Source organism: Aureobasidium pullulans (assembly GCF_000721785.1).
Source record: "Aureobasidium pullulans EXF-150 unplaced genomic scaffold scaffold_19, whole genome shotgun sequence".
Classification (NCBI taxonomy): Eukaryota; Fungi; Ascomycota; class Dothideomycetes; order Dothideales; family Saccotheciaceae; genus Aureobasidium; species Aureobasidium pullulans.
The window spans coordinates 93899-112296 of NW_021941039.1; the positions used below are offsets into that span (position 1 = coordinate 93899).

An 18398-nucleotide genomic window follows, 5' to 3' on the forward strand; every position below is an offset into this window, starting at 1 on the left:
CAACCATCTCTACAACCATCCTATCAGACCCAAAACCTCAGCCACACTTTGCACAGATCTTGCACAAGTCTGATCTGAGTTCACATTCAACCTATCAGATCAAACATTTCAGCCTTTTCTGCACAACTCACACCTCACACTACAACATGGCATCTCTTAGTCAGCACTACTCTTACCCAATGCGTCCAGCAAACAAAGAGCCCCAATGGACAACCGTCTATGACGATTTGTTCAACCAATACGTCGACACTGATGGGTTTGAATTTGGCACATGCAATGCTGCAGCGACAACAAGCAGTTCAGATGAAGCCAGCAACAACGACATTATCAACTCGATTGAAGGAAACTACACCGACAGTGGAGACAGCAGTTCATCTGAAGCAGCAGCAAGACGTCTTTCCGATGACTTCTGGGCCAGAACACTTGCCGTACTTGAAGAAAGCGCCTCCACATTGGAACAAGAGCAGACCAACACTCACCAACAACAACAAAGAGGAAGGCAACAACAGATCCACACTCTTTCTCCCGCCTCCTCTTTCTACAACACAAAGAACCACCCTCATGCGGACTTTTTGAGTCTCGGCGGTTTCCCTTCACCTCACATCTCGAACACTATTCCATCATCACCTTCAGCAGAAGCAGCGGCCAGGCGCCGTAAAGCACAGAGATATCAACAAGATCGCTCAACAAAAACACCGGAACGCCCTGTGGGGGTTACCAAACAATACAGATCATCTAGCAAATCGCCAAAGATGATGTCGCCTTCGCGTTACAGAGCAGGAGCTCAAGATGCATGGATTGAGAGCATATACCAGACTCCTTCCAGAATGACGACCATGAACATGCCAATCAGAAGCATGCCTTTGACCCCTCCTTCCAGTGGAAGAAACAAGCCAGCAGTAGGTCTCGGCTTCCAAGGCTTTGGTGGTCTTGATGCCTCACCCTTCCAACCATTCACAAACTACGACGAGCAAACCTCGCCATTCACCAGCAATTTTCCCCAGGACAGTCTACCCAGACAACTCTACAGTCCTGAAGCCTCCCCTCTTACAAGCCCCAGCGTTGAACGCGGAGCAATCTTCGCCGAAGAGCCCATCCCAACCTTCCGCGACGTCTACTACGAACAACCAAACGTCGCAGACACCTACAACAAATCCGCCTGGAGCGCAAACTCCTTCGGCGCAGAAGACATTTACGAGCCTTCTCCAACATTCAGCCCATGGATGGCCAGCGAGAAGAGAGAAGCAGAATATCAAGCTTCTCTCGCCGCCGCAAATTTCCAAGTCCATGATAATATCATCCCTTCTGGTTTCAATGACCCCACTTTGGCTCCTGCTTATGGGGAAGAATTGGTAGGTGTGGCGGAGATTGATACGACGCCTTACTACACTACTTCCGCGTACGCAAATAATGTTTTGAGGAGAGAATCGCGCACACCTTCTCCCATCCGCAAAACCAAGCGTTCTTCTTCCTCAAAACCGCACAGCCGCAAATCAAGCTCTGATCACAAACCCAGCAATCGTGGCTCAAAAGCTGGCGGCTTCGTGAACTACACACCTTCCGATTCCGACAAATTACTTAGTGGTGTTGCGCCCTCAGGCAGCTCCAAGACGAAAGCGAGAAGGGAAAGAGAACAAGCAGAACGATGGAGAAGATTCAGTCAAGCTGCTGTAAAGGCAGTTGCTGAAGCTGGAGGTGAGATTGCTCCGGTAGCTAATATGATGCCCGTTGGTCCTGTTGGGCAAGGAGATTTGATCGATACTAGTGCTGGAGGGAGTTGGTAATGAGCCAGAGATGGTGGAAGGAGTAATGGAAGAGGTTGGTGTTTATAATATGTATCGAAATTTGATAATCGTTTCTTCTTAACTCTTGACTCTCGCCTTTCTTGCAATGTAATCGCTTTGGTGTTTTTGTTGGATGCTGTCGACAATCACCTAGACTGCAACCACGCATATATGGCATGCGTCTTACTTTTGGGCAAGCTTTCACCTTAACTATCTAACTTTTGTTCTTCTGTGCCTCGTACATTGCACGAATTGACCGGATACCTGCCGCTTCATAGCTGGAACTGAGACAACTCATATTGGGACTGGCAGATATCTCTTTACACGATATCTATACTTCATCCCAACTTCCCTCTCAAAATCCTCTCCCCAACCACATTCTCATTGCGTAACAGTCCCATTCGTCAACTGCAACTCCCTAGCCGAAAACCTCACCTGCCCAGCTCCCACATCAAAAACAGTCAAAACATTTCTCATAAACACATCCCCCAATATAGTCATCCCACCATTATTATCCTGCACCCCCAGCACGCAAAACCCATATCCTGTATCAATGATCAAATCCAATCTATTGACGAAAAACGTCTTTGCGGAAACGGTGACGCCGAAGCGAGGGACTCGTGCATTGCAATCCACATGATACAGACCTGTTTGTGAGGAGATGGAGGCGGCGGGGGAAAATGCGGCGGCCACTGCGGCAGCGACGGCGGAAGGAGCGTAAATAAGCGATGTTCCTGAATCGACGATGGAGTTGCGTGTAGGTGCACCGAGCAGTGCAACCTTCCTCTTATTTCCAGTCATCTTGACGTCGAAATCCGCAGACCAGTTTGCTGATATGGCCCACCCGTCTACCCGGATGGAGTAGAATTGATACTCGGGCTGGCCGGTGGTGGCATCGATGCCCACCACGGAAATATTCGCAGATGCCCATGCGGTGCCGTGGGGAATGTTTGGGATACCACCGACAGCTAGGACGCCACCGCGGGCTTGAGCGGAGCGGGCGATGTCGCGATCGAGGGCGATGCTGAAGAGTGGTGCGGTGAGTTCTTGGGCGTACATTGAGGTGAAAAGTGGATTGTAAGGGATATTGACGCCTCTGATGTCGGCGGTGGGGTCATTGCCGTTGTATTGATTCGTCAGTGTTGAGTAGGCTAGTCCGAGGAGGCCTGAAGATGCACCATCGCCGTACCAGCCTGCTTCTGTGACTAGGCCCATTGTTTGGTTTTCTACGGTTATGCCCGCGAATGTGAGATCTTCTGTGATCATGCGTCCATTGAGGCGTTCTCCATCAGCGTATGAGATGTTGAAATTGCGATTGTCGATTTGAGAGGCTGTTGAGGTTAAAGAGTAGGTGGGGCCAAAAGCACAATCTTCTTCGGGGATTGTGGCAGAGTCTGTAGGATCCACGCAGGTGAAGGCGCTGTTTATGAGCCAAGTGTCGCTGCTGCCGGTATCGATTACTACATAGAAGGTCTCTCCGCCTGCATCGAGGGGGGCGAGGAAGACGCTTCCTGCTCCTACTGAGAGGAGATCTGCTGTCCCATTCTGATGACTTGATCAGTACTTGTTCAAAGCTGATGGTGGTAGATTTTCTGTCTTACTCTCAGTCGTGAGTATATTCCATCTACGTGATTGCCCGCTCTGATAGCTTGAAGGTATCCAGCACTCAGAGAGTTGCTTTTCGAGTCGGCTCTTCCTAATGAGATCGTGTTGCTGGTGACATGATTCGGACTAGGCTCCTTGATGGCAACAAGACGACGTGGTTGGCTGACTCGGAAGTCAAAGTTGCCTCGAGCGGCGATGGGTGTGGCGAGGGCTACAAGGGCAGCGACTTCAAGAAGACGCATATCTGAGTATCGCGAAAAGCAAAGACTCTGCTTCCAAACAACGGTCAAAGGAAGACCAACAAGCGAAACAATGGAAGAAAAACGAACGAGAAAAGAGTGAACGTTTCTTGTCGAACGGAGACGAACCAAACCAGGTGTCGCAAGGAGAAGCCAGACAGCGAGGGGAGTTACGCTTGTGTTTTACCTCCCTGTCGTACATACTCCCAAACACAATCAAATGCAAGCTTGTGTGTGTTTGGTCGCACTCCCTTGCTTGGTGCAGATTGGTCAAGACCGCCCTGCATTCCTCCTCTCTTGATTCAATTCTCTTGGCTTTGAACATCTCGGTACATTACCTTATCGCACAGATCATTCCTGATTAGAGGAGCAAACAGCATGGTCTGGCTTGTTCAGGCTTGCTCAAGCCTCATCTAGATTTCTGGATCGTCGGTCGAGTTCGGAAGAGATGTGATGTTTGAAGAAACATTATTATGATGAATGGAAAATGTCTATATAAACCTTTTGGTATTCGTACAAGCCTCTCGGTCACTCTTTCTCATTACTGCTTCGATCAATATACCCAACTTCGACTCTGCGTTTCCAACGGTTTGCAAGTGCTGCATGGTCTCAAACTCTGGAGTTTCACTCAAGTTGTACCAGTCTTAAGCTGGTGTGATGGTTGGCGCTGGGACGGGTTCTCGCTTCTTGGTCACCATTGTGGGACAAGTAGGAATGGGGTATGGGCTTGTGTTGCCATCACAGAAGTTCTCGTCATAGCATCTGATATCTGTGTCAGTCTTTGACCCTGCTGCGGCTTGGACAGAAATAACCACTCACCCTCCATAGCGTTTACCGCAAGGACTGATCTTGTCCACACAAATTGAGTGAGGGACACAATCTTCAGGATCTTCAACCTCGGTCGTCAACGCACGTGTTGGCAACGGTGTTGTGGTGGGCTGAGTCGAAACAGTCTTGATCTTTTTGGTGTATGGATATGTTGATTTTGAAGCTGAAGTCGCAACGACGGCGGCAGATGGGTTCAGCTCACGAGCATCGATGGAAGAAGAGGCATGATCGCTGTTGGAAGCCTCGTTAGAACGGGATCCAGCATTATTATCAGAGCCAAGCCTTGCATACCCTGTGTCGCATCTCGGGATGAGAAGCGCAAGAGAAGTCGAGATGAAGATGAAAATGGCGAAGCGCATGTCGTAATGTGTGAAGTTGGTTACACGAAAGGTGGGGATGGGAAATGAATGACGGAGTTTTGTATGAGTTTGATTTGACCTTTCACCACGAGGGAATTCAAGCTGAATATGTATTCGAGCTTTCCGCCTTCTGACTGACGACGATTTTGGGGCTTGTTCAAGCAAAGTTTTGCAAGGAATGCGTCAATGTAAAGTCGTCGTTCAAAGGTGTATGAAATTCAAGCTTTAGAAATCGTGATGGTGTGAAGAAGAAGTGTATGACGATCGAGGGTCGCAATGGGATACAAAGTCGTGGCGAACAATCCTGGGTTGAACATGCATCCATTCCTTCGATCGAGGGTAGCTGAGCAAAAGTCCTGGTTCTTGGAAAGCTGCAAACAGCGCATTGGGATCGCCATGCTTTCAGCCACATATAGCTAACCCTTGCTTTCTTGCGGCACTGTTCTTATCCACTCACACAAGAGGAAGTCAGCTGCGTATCCAAACATCGGCCATTCCGGATAGGAAATCGGCACATGCTGGGCGCCAACTTGGTGCGATATTTTCGGATATTCTAACATAGCCGCAATGCCCTGAAGCGGACTTGAGGCTGATGATAAGGAATGAGTATACCCTAAGGTCTTGTGATTATTGAGGTGAAAGAAGGTTGCGGATGTGCTTGAGATCGTAGATTCTACCCGACGATGCGACAGATAACGATTGAGTTGTATCGAAGTAGCTGTGATTTGGGAATGCTGCGTCTGGGAACAGATGGCTTGTTGCATCAACTGATACGACTCCGAGTCGTAGTTGAGGCTCCAAGGGGTTTGCAAGTCGATCAACAGGCACGAATAGGAGATGAGCCGGAGTCGGTCTCCAAGGTCATGTTCAGAGGACGAACGCGTCTCGCATCCACGAGACTCCTCCACTGGGTGGCTACCACGAACTCCACTATGACGACTCTCAACATACCACGGGAAAGATTCATCAGCAACAGCATGTCACTGCTGGCTGGTTTCATCACCACTGCCATCTTTCCGCTTTGCCGGCAGAGACCGCGGTGGTTACTGACGAGATGCTGCAGAATGGCAATGTTTTGAAGTTGTAAATCTGCAAGCCAGGGGTTGTTGTCTCTTCAACGTTGTGAAGGGCTCGTACGGCGAGATGTCCGAGTGCCGATCCATTTCTTTGACTGTCAATCAAGCTCATGACAGTTATGGCGATTGCTATAAGGAAAGAGAAAGAGGAAATGATAGATCATGACAGAGATCAACGACAGGCAAAAGAAAAGGTGAACCTACACGTGGCATGCCGTCGGACGGGCCGAAACTGAGCTCCTCGGAAGTCCTTCAACTGCTTCTGTCAAGTTCACGCGCCGGGGCGTCGGTCGATAAGATACATCCTCTCACTCACGCCACTGCCTTCTAGCTCGGCTTGGAAGCTCTGGACTGCTCACTTCACAACCGAGCGCGACCCGACAAGGCTTTTGGTGGAACCCGAGCCAGATCTCGGCCCAGAAGGAAACTTGGTGCTGCAGGGCAGCCGCCGTCCCAGCGCCTGGGTCAATTAGACACCAATGGAGGAGACGTGTCTTCCCGGGAGGACCATCAACAGAGCTTCTATTTGTGTGGCTGAAGCCTGGACATCGAACATGGTCTGGCCCACGCCATGTCGACATCGAACCACTCGCCGGGGCCCGGCAGGACCGTGAGCACAAGGTCTGGACTGCCGTGCTTCTCGGCAGATGGATGCCAAAGACAGTGTTGGCGTGTTGCCATGGTACGCGTTTGTTCGGTCATACCGATCATGAAAAGCCAATCGAGATGGTTGCGGCAGCCAGGAAGTGTGTCACAGCAAGGGACATGCTGCATTGGCGACAAACCGCGCGTTCAGCTTGCTCGCTGTGCTGTACGACAGAAGGTGACCGATATGTTTCCACGACTTGACGGGCTCCAACGCCCTCCCTGCCTCGTTCTGTTTCCATTGCTCTTGCTTGACACTGCCCTCTTATGTCAACATGTTATGCCGCTGCTCGTATTCTCCACCGTCTTCGCGACACGCTTGGAACAGCCCAGCGATGCGTCCAGCGTTGGCAGTAATCTCAAGAAACCGCTGTGGTCCTCGGTATCGTGGACATGTAAATCGGACAGTCAATGAATGAAGGAGAAAGCGCGACGTGGTGATCAGGAACAAGAAGGAGCAGCGCCAAAACAAGCAAAGACACGAAACGCGTCATCGGAGGCGCCGCTGTCACGTGTCACAGTCAGGCTACGGATAGTATCCTTTCGGACAGCTATATGTTTACAGTAGAATATGGTGCGGTCGCGTGAACAAGCTTTAGAATACTGGGTAGTTAAGCAGTCGTTACGGAGAAGCGATGCCAGACGAACAGATTTCTAGGCTCATGACGCCGAAATTGGGTTGTGATGTTAGTCAGAGTAGAAGTATTCTGTGTGCTAGGTAGTTGAGCATAAGAGGATTGGATAAGAAAGAAATATCTACTACGTCTGAACGAATGTGTAATATCTGCCAGTTTCTGAGGAGCTACATTGAGGAGCTAGAAAATCAATCATGCGCAAAAAGAAAGAAAAGAAATCAGAAAGAGAAACATCCGCGATAAATCAAGCACTCTGTCTTTTCTTCAAGCAGTCACCACCGAGTCCAGAGACTGCAGTATGGTGGAAGGTGCGTGCAGGTCTTGTCACCTCACCGACCCTCCTAGCAGTCAAACTCACACCAAAGGTCAAATTCATGGCGTTGTCCATTACTGATCTTCGGGCCCTTGTACGCCCAGTTCTCACACTCGTGCGAGTTCCAATGTTGATCACCATAATGAAGAGTGAACGAACTTCTCCAAGAATCAGTGATGAAGCCACTAGGGATGCGGCCGTCGATCCAAAGCTCGGGACCTCTGGTGGTGCCGATTTTGATCTGGTAGTCAGGGTTGGTGGCGCTCCAAGTGCCGACGCTGGACCAGTCCCAGGTTTTTCCAAAGGCTTGGGCGGGGACTGCGTTGTCGAGGAGGTCGATGTTGTACTTGTCGGTGCAAGAGTTGCCACAGAGTCCGTTGGAAGCTATAGCTTTGAATTTAGCAGTCTGGCCAGACTTGATAGTGGAGATTGGACGTGGCTGACTTACAGTCGAGGTGAATGTGGGCTTCACATTTGTTTGTGTTCTTGCGGCGAACGAGCGTAGAGCTCGAGGTATCTCTGTCAAGCACAGTAGGTGCGGCCATGGCAGCAACAGCAAGGATGCTGGAGATGACGATGTTCTGGAAGGCAACCATCTTGGAAGTTAGACTTGATGATTGGTAGTTGTGAAGAGTCGTTGTTGGCTGTAATTGTTATTGCGTGTGAAAGAGCCGATGTGAGTGCTTGAGATGTCTAGAATCTAACAGCTGAATAACCTATCTTTATGTCTTTCTTCTTGCTCTGACTATTCCATCGCATGTTCGTTTCTGTCTCCAGTCAAGGCTGGAGAAGGCTGCGCAAAGTTGTTACAAATCTATTCTTACATGAATCAGCGGTATATGAGGATCCAAAAGGCTGCTGCAGCGTGGGCGTTGCAGATGCCTTCACGCTCGTTCGTGTTGGTCTTTTGACGCATAGGATACTAAACAGCTGAGGCAGAGCAATGCTTGGTTCGCAGGAGTGTTCACGGTGATATCGCTTTAAGTTGCCGCAGTGCATACATTCAGGATGCAGGAAGTCGTATTTAAAGCAACTTTAGCATTCCTTAAGGATTAAGTCTAAGCCATTAAGTCTAGGCACTTTTCAACCAACGTTTCATCTTTAATGAGCACCCGCACATCGAGTAGTAGAGGAATTAAATGGAATGGAGGAGAGCGGTGAAGAAGATCAGAGAGAAGAGCTTCTCCAGAACGGCTGTTGGTAGACGTGAACACGTTGTGGAGGCCGGTAAGCATCAGCCCGACTTCCGGGACTGCCAAGATCATGACGCCATGGAGGTGATGGGGTCAGGGTGATACCCTTAACAAGCAGTTTCCAGACAAACCGGCTCCCACAGGCGCGACGACTACGATGTTTGGTTGTTTGACCAGATAGAGTTGATTCTACCGACGCTATTCCTTGGACCGACGGGAAACCCGAGTAGAAAACACTGGTTGTGGCGAGCTATATCGAAATTCAAGTTCTGAGATGTCGGGCTTTGAAAAATGTTTGTGAATCCATGCAAACATCAATTGTCTTCTGTGATGGAGCTTGAAAAGTGGATCGATCGTTAGATATGTGTCTGATGAGAACTAAAAAGACCGAATTGGATGGAAGATCATATTGGCAAGAGACTCCAACAGTATAGAGATTGTAGAGGTCGTTGCCAGCGTGGAAGAGAGAGACTTGGCCTAGACTTTTGGCCACTCGGGTCGCACATTTTGGCCCCGCAATTCGAGTCCCTCCAAAGAATCGCGTGCCTTCCAAGTTGCAACCGCTGCAAGAGTCAAGACAATACGCACTTCCGAGTGACCGCAAGCATGAAAGCGCATCCTCCAAATGCCCGGTCGCGCTATATGGCCACCATTTCCACAATGGAGAAGGTGCCGGTAGAGGAGCTTGAAGCCGGACCATCAGAATCACGATGGCTGTGGCTGCTAAATGCAGGCGACATGGCAGCGCGAGCGCGTTCAGGTATCACACAAGCAGAGAACCTGCCTGGCTCGCCAGTGCAAATTGTAGAACTGTTAGCAAAAGTAAGTGAGAGTGTAAGACTGGATTGAAGCTGACGACTAAGTTCCCGCAAGCCGTACGCCCTGACCGAGTATGAATCGCCAGAAGATGCGACGAAGGCATTCGAGACGGAGTCGAAAGCGATCTTCGCATACGCTGCGCCGGCAATGGTAGAGCGAATTTTGTTCAACATACAACCGAACTATCCACCACCCACTCTCATCTCAAACAATCCACCGACATATGAGTTTACCAACGGACTGATCCTGATCCACGACTTCATCAGCAAAGAGGAAGAGGAGGAAATGATACGGGAATACCATGTCGTGACATCGTCTAGGGAAGGGCGCGCTCTCAAACGAGGGGCTGTACACTACGGCCCTCATTTCGATTACACCACTTTCGCCGTCTCAAAGTCAGCAAGCACACCCCCGCCTGAATACCTCACGCGACTGCTGGATCGCCTACCTGCCAGAGATGACAGGGACATACCTGACCAGTATACTCTGCAGCACTATCCGCCAGGCACTGGCATACCCCCTCATGTGGACACGCATTCGGCGTTTGAAGAGACGATATACAGCCTCAGCTTCGGCGCTTCTACGCGGATGGATTTCAAACTCTGCGGCGAAAAGGAGTCAAGGAGATTGCGTCTGCCAAAGAGGTCGTTGGGAGGAGGAGTCGAGACACCGCCGCCTGAGCTCGCACCTTCTGTTGATAGTGTTGAGGAAAAGACCGAGGAGTGGGAGTTGGAGTTGCCGGCGAGATCGCTGTTGGTCATGAGAGGGCCTTCGAGGTATGGCTATACCCATGGAATTAAAGGAAGAAAGCATGATCAAGATGGTGCGAGGCTTGTCGCCAGGCAAGATCGATATTCCTTGACTATGAGGAGAATCAAGCCGGCTGAGAGAATTGGTTGTGATTGCGAGTACTCGCATGTATGTAGTTGAAAGTATATCAAGCCAGTCGACTATTCAATCCTTGGGAGGCGGAGGCGGAGGCGGAGGCGGAGGATGTGTGGGATCGGTAAAGAGACGAGGCAATTCCTTGTCTTGCTCGCTCTCTGGTACCACAAGGTCAAAGTTGTTGGCGAAACAAGTTGAGCACATGTATCTTGATTGATTGGACTTCTCCCTCCACCACAGCCTGAGGTAGCGGCTCCTCTGACAGGCGGTGCAATCATGGTCGACTCGAGCCGGAGTGATGACGGGCTCATGCAGCTTCCAAGTCCAGCCCTCTTTGATCCACCGTAGATTTTTTAGTATGTGCGATGCAAGCAACCTGGCGCGCCGTATCTCAAGCTTCTCACGATAATCCTTCAAGTTGGCACTTCTTTTGCCCTCCAGTATGCCAGGTATCTTTCGATTGGATTCGTAGTCATGGATAATTCGGCTGTTTTTAGTTTCCGGCTTTCTGCGGAACTTTCTGTGGTTCCTTTGTATCCTTTCACGGAAGTTCTTGTCGGTGGCGTAGCGGTATCTATGGTAGGCTCTCGAGTCGACTTTTTTGAGAGCAAGCGCTTCTTCCCGAGTCAAGACGGTGGGCGTATCATGTTTACTGGTGCTATAGGCAGCGCGTCCGAGTGCGCAGAGCGGTCGCGCTGTCCATGTCCACGCGAGTGGCCGGAAGATGCGTGGCGCGACCAAGGAAAGAGAGATCATGGCAGGACGTTGATGCAAGAGGTTGGCAATCGACCACAGAGACGAGGAAGGAGCTTGAAGGACTTGGCATGATCTTTATCACAATCGTCACGCTGCCAAGAGGAAAAGATCATGATCCAAATCGATCACTGCGCACTCAGCCTTCGAAGTTTGCATGCTTTTTACGGTTGACCAAGCTGTCAAGCTAACGGGCCGACACTCTAACCTGGATTTCTCGTTGGACTTGATCAAGCTTGTTCTAACTGTTTGCTACAGTACTCATACCCATCTCTGTTATACAAGTCTTCTGCCTGCTGTCGCCTTGCAGGAATGATGGAGCAATCATCCTCGGCACAGCTAAAAGCGGCAAGGACTAGGCTGCATGCGGGAGTGCCGGGCAGAGGCTAGCACCTGCCCCCTCTCGTGTACTTGTATACACGGCGAGAGATGGTCTGACTGGAGCCAAACCTTGAGCTACTGTTGAGCAAGTATTCATCTCTACAGCTATTTGACCAAAGCGACGACCTCGACGACAAGACTGCTGGCGATTGGGAACATCTACACTTGGATGAAACGTTTCATGGCACATTCCTGAGCCCCTCGTCTTATCATCAGCAGAAACACGAATATCGCGGTACCTTCGTGCCTTCCCTCTGTCGATCGGCTTATGCCTGCGGAAAGGAAGCATCCCCACATCAGCCTCTGCAAACCGTGCCTGCCTTGTGAGTGTCGCGTTCTCGTGCGACTTCTCTTTGCTGACTCTCTTCCTGTCGCAGAATTCCAACAATCTTCCTTCCACGATGCGTCTTCTCGCGATTGTCGCATCACTGGCGGCATCTGCCATGGCACAACAACTGCTCGTCTACAGCGACTCGGCCCTTCCGTCATGCGCTCAGCAATGCACAATCCTCCAGAATGCACAAACAGGCTGCATCCCCCCAGCCGCCCCAGTAACCGACGCCGTCATCTACGAATCGTGCTTCTGCCAGTCTGGCTACCTCACACCACTCAAGGCTGCTGGATCTACGCTATGCTCGGATGTGTGTGAAGCGGCCGATGTGGCCAAGATTGCGACATGGTATCAGTCCAACTGTGCCGACAATGGTGTCGCTGCCGCTGCTCAAGTCAGTGCTGGAACCACGACAGACCCAGCTGCCACAAGGAGTGCTTCGACGATTGCTTCGTCACCTCCAACGTCGACCTCAACAGGCGGTACACAGAGCTCAAGCTCCGCCCAGGATGCAGACCCTCATCACGATTGGTAAGTCAAGATGGAGGTTGCAACACCAGACCAACGACTGACCAGCCAACAGGTGGACGGACCATTGGAGGTGGATCGTCATGCTCATCGTCGTATTTGTCGGTCTCGCCATTCTCACCGTCGTCCTCGTCCTCCTACGCCGCCGTCATCGCCGTCGTCAAGACGTTGCAAGAGGCCCCTTCAACTCAGGCATCACCCGCAATTCTCTGCCCGCACTCTCAGTTACACCCCCTTCGCAAGGCAAGGTGGCCAGCAATCATGCCAGCAGAACAAGTCTTCCAAGAGTTAGAGAAAAGGACAGAATGACCGTCACCGACGTGCCTGTACCCCCCTTACCTGCGGGTCATGACTTTGCCGGAAAAGAAAGAGGTGCCACTCCAGATGTTGAACACGGACGTGCGAGATGAGAGAAGCAGAAAAAAGCACATGTTCCGACATTGCCCTTTCCATTGATACCCACCACATAATCATAATACAGGCCAGACACCTTTTGACTCACTGATCTGCTTGTGCATTGTTTTGGACCCTGCCTCTGATCGACTCTGGGGGAAGTGGAGAAACTGGAGAAAGCTTCAGTCTTGACAGCATAGGCAGATCTTCCTTCTCGAAAGGTAACGTCATGGCTGCTACTGAATAGTCAGACGAAAGCGATTGGATTACAGCAACAGCAGAACTCGAAGAGTGCCTGGGGACGTTTTCAAGTTCCAATGTGAGGCAATCATGGCTCAGAACCCCCACAACCCAACGTCTGGTTCACACAAGTAGACCCCGGTTTCCCACCGGATACATTCGATGCTACGACCCTCGCCATCGGACTTCACATCCTTTTCTATGGGATCCGTCTCGGTCTCATCAATCGACGGTGGTTCCTCTAGCAGGAAATCATGACAACTCTTTCGAAATTCTATCCTAAACAGTGTCAGCAACGAGTTCTCGATAGCCAAGTCCAGTTTTCAGTCCTGTATTTCCAAGACGTGTGCATCGTTTCGACAACAGTCGACCAGCATCGAGTCATAGATGGAGCGTACTGCTTTGTCAGAGATATAAACAACGAGGCAATAGTTCGATGGCATCAGCAGCCGCAGATGATGCAATGCTATCGAGATTGGCAAAAGAGTAAATGCAAAAGATCGATCCTCCTCCTCCTCCTCCTCCTCGATACCTGTAAAAAAAAGGAAAAGGAACTCGGAGTGATGATGGAGTTTAGAGAACCCCGCACTATAGGATATCTACCACCTGCGCTTCGATGGCAAACCCCTGACCACGGTAGAATATAATGGGTTATTGTGGTACTTGCGACTTCACTGGACATAGTTGTTGAGTATAATTACGGTGTCTGTAAGCATATCGATCATATCTAGGTATTTTACTGTAGTGTTTGCGTAAGTGGGGTCTTGAAGCGAAGTGATGTATAATGTGAAAGAACCCAGAACTAGCTTTATAAGGATACTTGATCTTTGTACTTACGTTCTAGATTCCTGGATCTAGGGGTTTCTTGCTAATGATGATACTACTTGTATGCTACGGATTTAATGATCATCTGTCATACATCTAGAATTACTCGAAGACCCCTCCCTAGCATCTTTATCGCTATTTCTTTGTCTATTGATATCCCTGTTACTAACCCTCCTCCCTCCAACCGTTACCCCTATCCCTTCTTCTACTCTCCCTTCCTATCCATCTGAAGCCCTTCCTCTAGAGCCTTTCCCCTCCTCCCTCAACTTTATCACCCGTTCTCTATCTTCTCGGCGTAAACTCTGTTCTCACATACGAGTTTCAATGTCATTGTGAGAGGGTTTCCCTTATAACAGTTGATATATGAAGTTCTGGAATCATGGACCGGAGATGAAATGGGTCGGGTGTTAAGGATTCTGCTATTGTTGACGCGGAAGGACAGGTAGATGTGGATATAGATGTGGATATATAGATATAGAGGTAGATGTAGATGTGTATGTTGATATAGAGGTAGATACAGAAGTAGAGGTAGATCATCTAAGTGAATTTCTACGAGATGATCGATTCGGTTTGAAAATTTTATTCTATTTGGCGGGGGCTTAAGAAGCTTGTGGGAATTTGCGCTGTTGTGCTGGAGTCAGAGGATGCTATGAGTGTGAGGGTGGTAGAGATTGTGTTGTTAGCTACGTGATGCAGTCGTGGTCTTTTTTTGCCCTGCGAGCATGCGGATGTGGGGCTTGCAGAAAGTATGCCTTGTGAGATTCCTTGTATCTGTTCGTCTGGGTTTTGAGCTTCTCGTCTAAGGTCTTCTGCATGTTTTTGGAGAACATCAAAGCATTACTTGTTAGTTCCTTATGCTATAGTCATCATCACCATCACCAAAAGCTATGTTCCATCTTGGCACGTCTAATGGCTTCGGACCTGCAATACCCTTAATCTCCTCAAACATCCTCGTCAAGATCGCTCCATTGCTCGAAGCCGAAACATCAAACCGGATCAAATTTGGAAAATTCTCCACGATAGATTGTGCCAGCACTTGCGTAACGAGTGGATGTTCGATGATACGTGATTCGTAGAGATGGTCTTCCGTTTCATTCAAGCTTTGAAAGTATTCGGGGATGTGGTGGAACATTGTGGTGGATTGATTTATAGGGTCACCTACAGATCTTACTCCCCAGATGAGGTCACCGTGTTGACCTGAAAGATATAACGTTCTCATGTCGAATGTTTTGAGCCGACGAAAGAGGGGGTGATGGCCTTCTTCTAGATCTGCTTGGTTCAACCTGCAATCTTGAATTCGGAGGTCGTGGAGTAGAGGACATTCTGTGCCTATTGTGCGGAGGACGTCGCCATCGAAAACGTTACACAGTATAAGTCCCAATTCTTGAAGTCGTGGGAGCCCTGTCGCCAGAGCGGCGATCGTTTGGTTGAAGTCCTGGATACCATGCACATAAGAAAATTCCACCGATGTGACTGACAGCTTTCGAAGGATGCAAAGAGATTGGAGTTCATAGAAATGGTGATCCGTGAGTATTCTAGACTCTTGTTTATCGACGGTCAGAGTCAATTTAGTCAGCCCCTTGAGTTTACCAATTGTTGCAAAGGCGTTTGGTGAGACGTCGGTCAGCCTCAGTTCTTGCAGGGTCGTTACATTTTCGAGCAGTAACGGAATAGACGTTTGATCGAGATGCATATCAAGTACGCGAAGGGCTGGGAAAGATTGAGCAGGAGATATACGCCTCATGGCTGTTGTGATCCTGTCGGCCCCGCAACGGAGACCCTTCAACACCTGGAGTCCTTGATGAGTAATCAAAAAGACAATCGCGTCTTCTGTCAAACATTTACAGTCCATCCGCAACGAACGTAGATGTTTCAGACTACGTAGTAAGTGCAACAGGTGCTGAGAGAACTGCGATGAATACCCACATGCAAACTTGTGTGATAGTCCAAGGTGTTGAACTCGAGGACATGAGTTCAAGATCTTGTCGAGCAGCTGACCATCGAGTTGGTTATCGATTTTGAATGATTGTGGGGGTGTTTGCCATCCTGAGTTGGGTGTCGGGAGACCTGGCATATCAGGGTGCATACCAGGTCCTGCGACTCTCAGAGGACCCATGGAATCGGGAAGTGGTAGAAGATTTGGCATACCGGGAGCGAGCTGAGATTCCTGAGGTAGTTGGAGAGCCACTGGAGTGAATGGTGGGAAGTTCTGCATACCAGGAGGCCCAGACAACTGTAATCCCGCCAAATTGGGCGGCACCTGAGGTCCATGAGGTCCTCTATCATCCTCTAATGAATAAGCCTGCGGGATAATTGTCAGGTGCTCAAGACTCTCCTGCAAATACGCGGACACGTAATGCTCGAGACCATGAGGGGCATCTCCTGCGTAGACACAGCAACTGAGTCTTGCAAGTCTCGGGAATCTCACGTGTTCACACATCAAAGTGTCGTCTATTTGATTTATGGAAAGCTAGCGTATTTTGTCGGCGTAGATTTGCCTTTGTCGGGGTTGAATATTAAGGAGAGCGGAAGGAAGAGTGTTGCGCCAAATGATGTCAGTGCCACAACTGTAGAAGGTCTTATTCACTAGCAGAAGCTGTACAAGAGGCTGTAATTTGAGGCGATCGTTGCTGTGAAGCCGATTACTGGATTCTTGTTCGTAGACTTGATCGAGAATGTCCCGAACGAGCTCAGGCAGATCGAACACCTGCGATGCTGCCGTCATGTTGGTTTGTCTTTCGCAATCACATGCGCAATAGAGTGCAAGAGAGGAAGATGAATCCAAATCAAGCATGTGTGCAAAAGGTTGTTCAGCGTCGGATGATTGACTGGAGCTTGACAGCCAGCCAAGTCGCATTTGTCGACCATCTTAACTTGGTTGCCGTACTCAACCTCGGACCTTTCTATTTGCACGCACTTCATCGAACTCATCAGCCCTATTCCCTCAGGCAAACATGTCAGCAGCGTCACCGGTTGCTAAGATACCGGCATCTCACATTGCGTCTTCACAGGCTCGATTAAAGATCTCTGGAATGAAAGACCAAAAGCGGGATATGAAGAGACCAGAGTCCATGGAAGATTTGTAAGATTATTAGAATTGTGAATCGACAAGAGAATAGATCTCATCCTAATGCTGATGTAATTACTGAAGCAGAAGAAGACAACACGAACCAGCACATTGTCCTCCTCTCTTTCCTCCAAGCGGGTATCCATTCTTCCTCCATAACCTTCCCAAAAAAGAAAAACGCCATCGCTATGCAACTTGCAACAGTGAACAGAAAACATCAATCTCAAAGATCTCTCCACGATCCACCGACAGGTTTTCTCGTGACCTCAGGAGCAGTGGTGTGGTATGAAGGCGGCGCGGCACCAGCATAACTACTCTCATACCCAGGACTCTGCGCTCTAGGACTGTATTGCGCAGCTTGCCCGTAACCGTACTGCTCAGCAGCATATGGCGAAGGTGCAGAGTAACCCAAATCGCCTCCATAAGCACCAGCATTGGATTGATAAGGATATTCCTGAACATGCGCATTCGGTGACTTCGGCAGCATGGGTGCAGCGGCGGAGGCTTGATTGTTGTTGTTGTGCAGACTTCCCATTTCCATCTCATTCACATCATCCTGATGGCGCAATGTGCGTCCTTGGCTCCAACTGGGCATAGCAGGCAGTGCGTCTTCGTTGAAATTTTTATTCGAGGACGGAGCGTCGAAATGTGCGTATTGTGGTACATGTTGTTGAGAGCGGTAGACGGGTTGAGCAGCGGGTTGATACTGAGTGTATTGGGGGAATTGCGAGACGGGAGCCACAGGGGTGGGTTGTTGAGCGTATCCTTGGTTGCGGTGGTGATTGTTGTTGCAGCAGGAAGTGCAGCAGGAGAAACAGGAGAGGCAGCCGCAGCAGCATTCGACTCCGCAGCAGAGGCAGCGGATGAGACACCAGACGAGGGATGCCGCGATTACGACGCCGACGATTATGCCGACTATGACTGGCCATCTGGGGGGAAGGGCATGTTAGTGATGGTGAATAGAACAGGAAGGAGCGACCACTCACTTGCAGTATGCCTTTGTCATGCATTGATCCCATCCAGAAAAGGTGTTCTTGACATCCGACACCTCAGACGACATGTCTCTAATGTAGCGCGAATACATCTTGATCGCTTTGTGTGTTGTTGATAGTATGACGGTACAGATAAGCGAAAGTCGTGTGCTGAGAGATAGAAACCAGAGATCCTCAGAAGCGAAAAAGGTTGAAATTAAATCAGTCGACCAGCGTATTCAGATGAACAGCAATACGCTTTCGGAGTCCGAGTGAGGAGATGCCCATGAGCTGACAGGCAGCAGGGGTGTAATAACAAGTTCAGAGGGATCCCCGCAATGTGAAACGCGTCCAACTGCTTGTCCGCATATGCAGGAGGCTGGTGTGGCTGAGCCCGTTACATGGTTTCGACATCCGTTTCGTTGCTCTTGGCAGTCATCTCTGAAGCTCCTGACTCCTGTCTTCTTCATGTTTCAGCCCGTGAACGTCTGTTCAGCTGTCTACAAAGCTCACATGTCGATGCGGGAG

The 18398-nt window shown here is 49.7% G+C and overlaps 8 protein-coding genes across 8 annotated transcripts; 3 read left to right on the plus strand and 5 right to left on the minus strand.

Annotated features, from left to right (window-relative positions):
- Positions 1 to 146: 146 nt before the first annotated feature.
- M438DRAFT_358012 (uncharacterized protein) lies at positions 147 to 1784 on the plus strand (the record flags this gene model as incomplete). The annotated part of the gene is made up of 1 exon (XM_029907211.1): positions 147 to 1784. The coding sequence occupies one exon, from the start codon at positions 147 to 149 to the stop codon at positions 1782 to 1784; it is 1638 nt and encodes a 545-aa protein (XP_029757479.1).
- A 381-nt stretch (positions 1785 to 2165) lies between these two features.
- M438DRAFT_376860 (acid protease) lies at positions 2166 to 3631 on the minus strand (the record flags this gene model as incomplete). Its single annotated transcript, XM_029908693.1, has 2 exons — positions 2166 to 3329; positions 3386 to 3631. 2 exons carry the CDS (start codon positions 3629 to 3631, stop codon positions 2166 to 2168), a joined length of 1410 nt encoding a protein of 469 aa, XP_029757480.1.
- A 641-nt stretch (positions 3632 to 4272) lies between these two features.
- Positions 4273 to 4815, minus strand: M438DRAFT_358014 (uncharacterized protein; the record flags this gene model as incomplete). The annotated part of the gene is made up of 2 exons (XM_029907212.1): positions 4273 to 4390; positions 4448 to 4815. 2 exons carry the CDS (start codon positions 4813 to 4815, stop codon positions 4273 to 4275), a joined length of 486 nt encoding a protein of 161 aa, XP_029757481.1.
- Positions 4816 to 7269: 2454 nt separating this feature from the next.
- M438DRAFT_348147 (uncharacterized protein) lies at positions 7270 to 8052 on the minus strand. Its single transcript, XM_029906069.1, has 2 exons — positions 7933 to 8052; positions 7270 to 7868 (listed from the first exon to the last, which is right to left on the minus strand). Exons 1-2 carry the CDS (start codon positions 8027 to 8029, stop codon positions 7513 to 7515), a joined length of 453 nt encoding a protein of 150 aa, XP_029757482.1. The 5' UTR covers positions 8030 to 8052; the 3' UTR covers positions 7270 to 7512.
- A 1438-nt stretch (positions 8053 to 9490) lies between these two features.
- On the plus strand, positions 9491 to 10438 carry M438DRAFT_78148 (uncharacterized protein). Its single transcript, XM_029910316.1, has 2 exons — positions 9491 to 9499; positions 9541 to 10438. Exon 2 carries the CDS (start codon positions 9644 to 9646, stop codon positions 10424 to 10426), a length of 783 nt encoding a protein of 260 aa, XP_029757483.1. The 5' UTR covers positions 9491 to 9499; positions 9541 to 9643; the 3' UTR covers positions 10427 to 10438.
- A 1218-nt stretch (positions 10439 to 11656) lies between these two features.
- M438DRAFT_78165 (uncharacterized protein) lies at positions 11657 to 13023 on the plus strand. The gene is made up of 3 exons (XM_029910317.1): positions 11657 to 11838; positions 11893 to 12377; positions 12430 to 13023. Exons 2-3 carry the CDS (start codon positions 11917 to 11919, stop codon positions 12782 to 12784), a joined length of 816 nt encoding a protein of 271 aa, XP_029757484.1. The 5' UTR covers positions 11657 to 11838; positions 11893 to 11916; the 3' UTR covers positions 12785 to 13023.
- Positions 13024 to 14582: 1559 nt separating this feature from the next.
- On the minus strand, positions 14583 to 16557 carry M438DRAFT_408071 (uncharacterized protein; the record flags this gene model as incomplete). Its single annotated transcript, XM_029909932.1, has 2 exons — positions 14583 to 16134; positions 16435 to 16557. The coding sequence occupies 2 exons, from the start codon at positions 16555 to 16557 to the stop codon at positions 14677 to 14679; spliced, it is 1581 nt and encodes a 526-aa protein (XP_029757485.1). The 3' UTR covers positions 14583 to 14676.
- Positions 16558 to 16901: 344 nt separating this feature from the next.
- On the minus strand, positions 16902 to 18374 carry M438DRAFT_399301 (uncharacterized protein). The gene is made up of 2 exons (XM_029909407.1): positions 17886 to 18374; positions 16902 to 17828 (listed from the first exon to the last, which is right to left on the minus strand). Exons 1-2 carry the CDS (start codon positions 17981 to 17983, stop codon positions 17123 to 17125), a joined length of 804 nt encoding a protein of 267 aa, XP_029757486.1. The 5' UTR covers positions 17984 to 18374; the 3' UTR covers positions 16902 to 17122.
- Positions 18375 to 18398: the final 24 nt, after the last annotated feature.

Bases quoted from the DNA above. Each gene is read 5' to 3' on its own strand.
- M438DRAFT_78165 (XM_029910317.1), top strand. From the start codon at position 11,917: ATGCGTCTTCTCGCGATTGTCGCATCACTGGCGGCATCTGCCATGGCA. The intron at 12,378-12,429 runs GTAAGTCAAGAT...ACCAGCCAACAG, and splicing joins GCAGACCCTCATCACGATTG to GTGGACGGACCATTGGAGGT.
- M438DRAFT_348147 (XM_029906069.1), bottom strand. From the start codon at position 8,029: ATGGCCGCACCTACTGTGCTTGACAGAGATACCTCGAGCTCTACGCTC. The intron at 7,869-7,932 runs GTAAGTCAGCCA...TCAAAGCTATAG, and splicing joins AGCCCACATTCACCTCGACT to CTTCCAACGGACTCTGTGGC.
- M438DRAFT_399301 (XM_029909407.1), bottom strand. From the start codon at position 17,983: ATGTATTCGCGCTACATTAGAGACATGTCGTCTGAGGTGTCGGATGTC. The intron at 17,829-17,885 runs GTGAGTGGTCGC...CCTTCCCCCCAG, and splicing joins ATGACAAAGGCATACTGCAA to ATGGCCAGTCATAGTCGGCA.
- M438DRAFT_78148 (XM_029910316.1), top strand. From the start codon at position 9,644: ATGGTAGAGCGAATTTTGTTCAACATACAACCGAACTATCCACCACCC.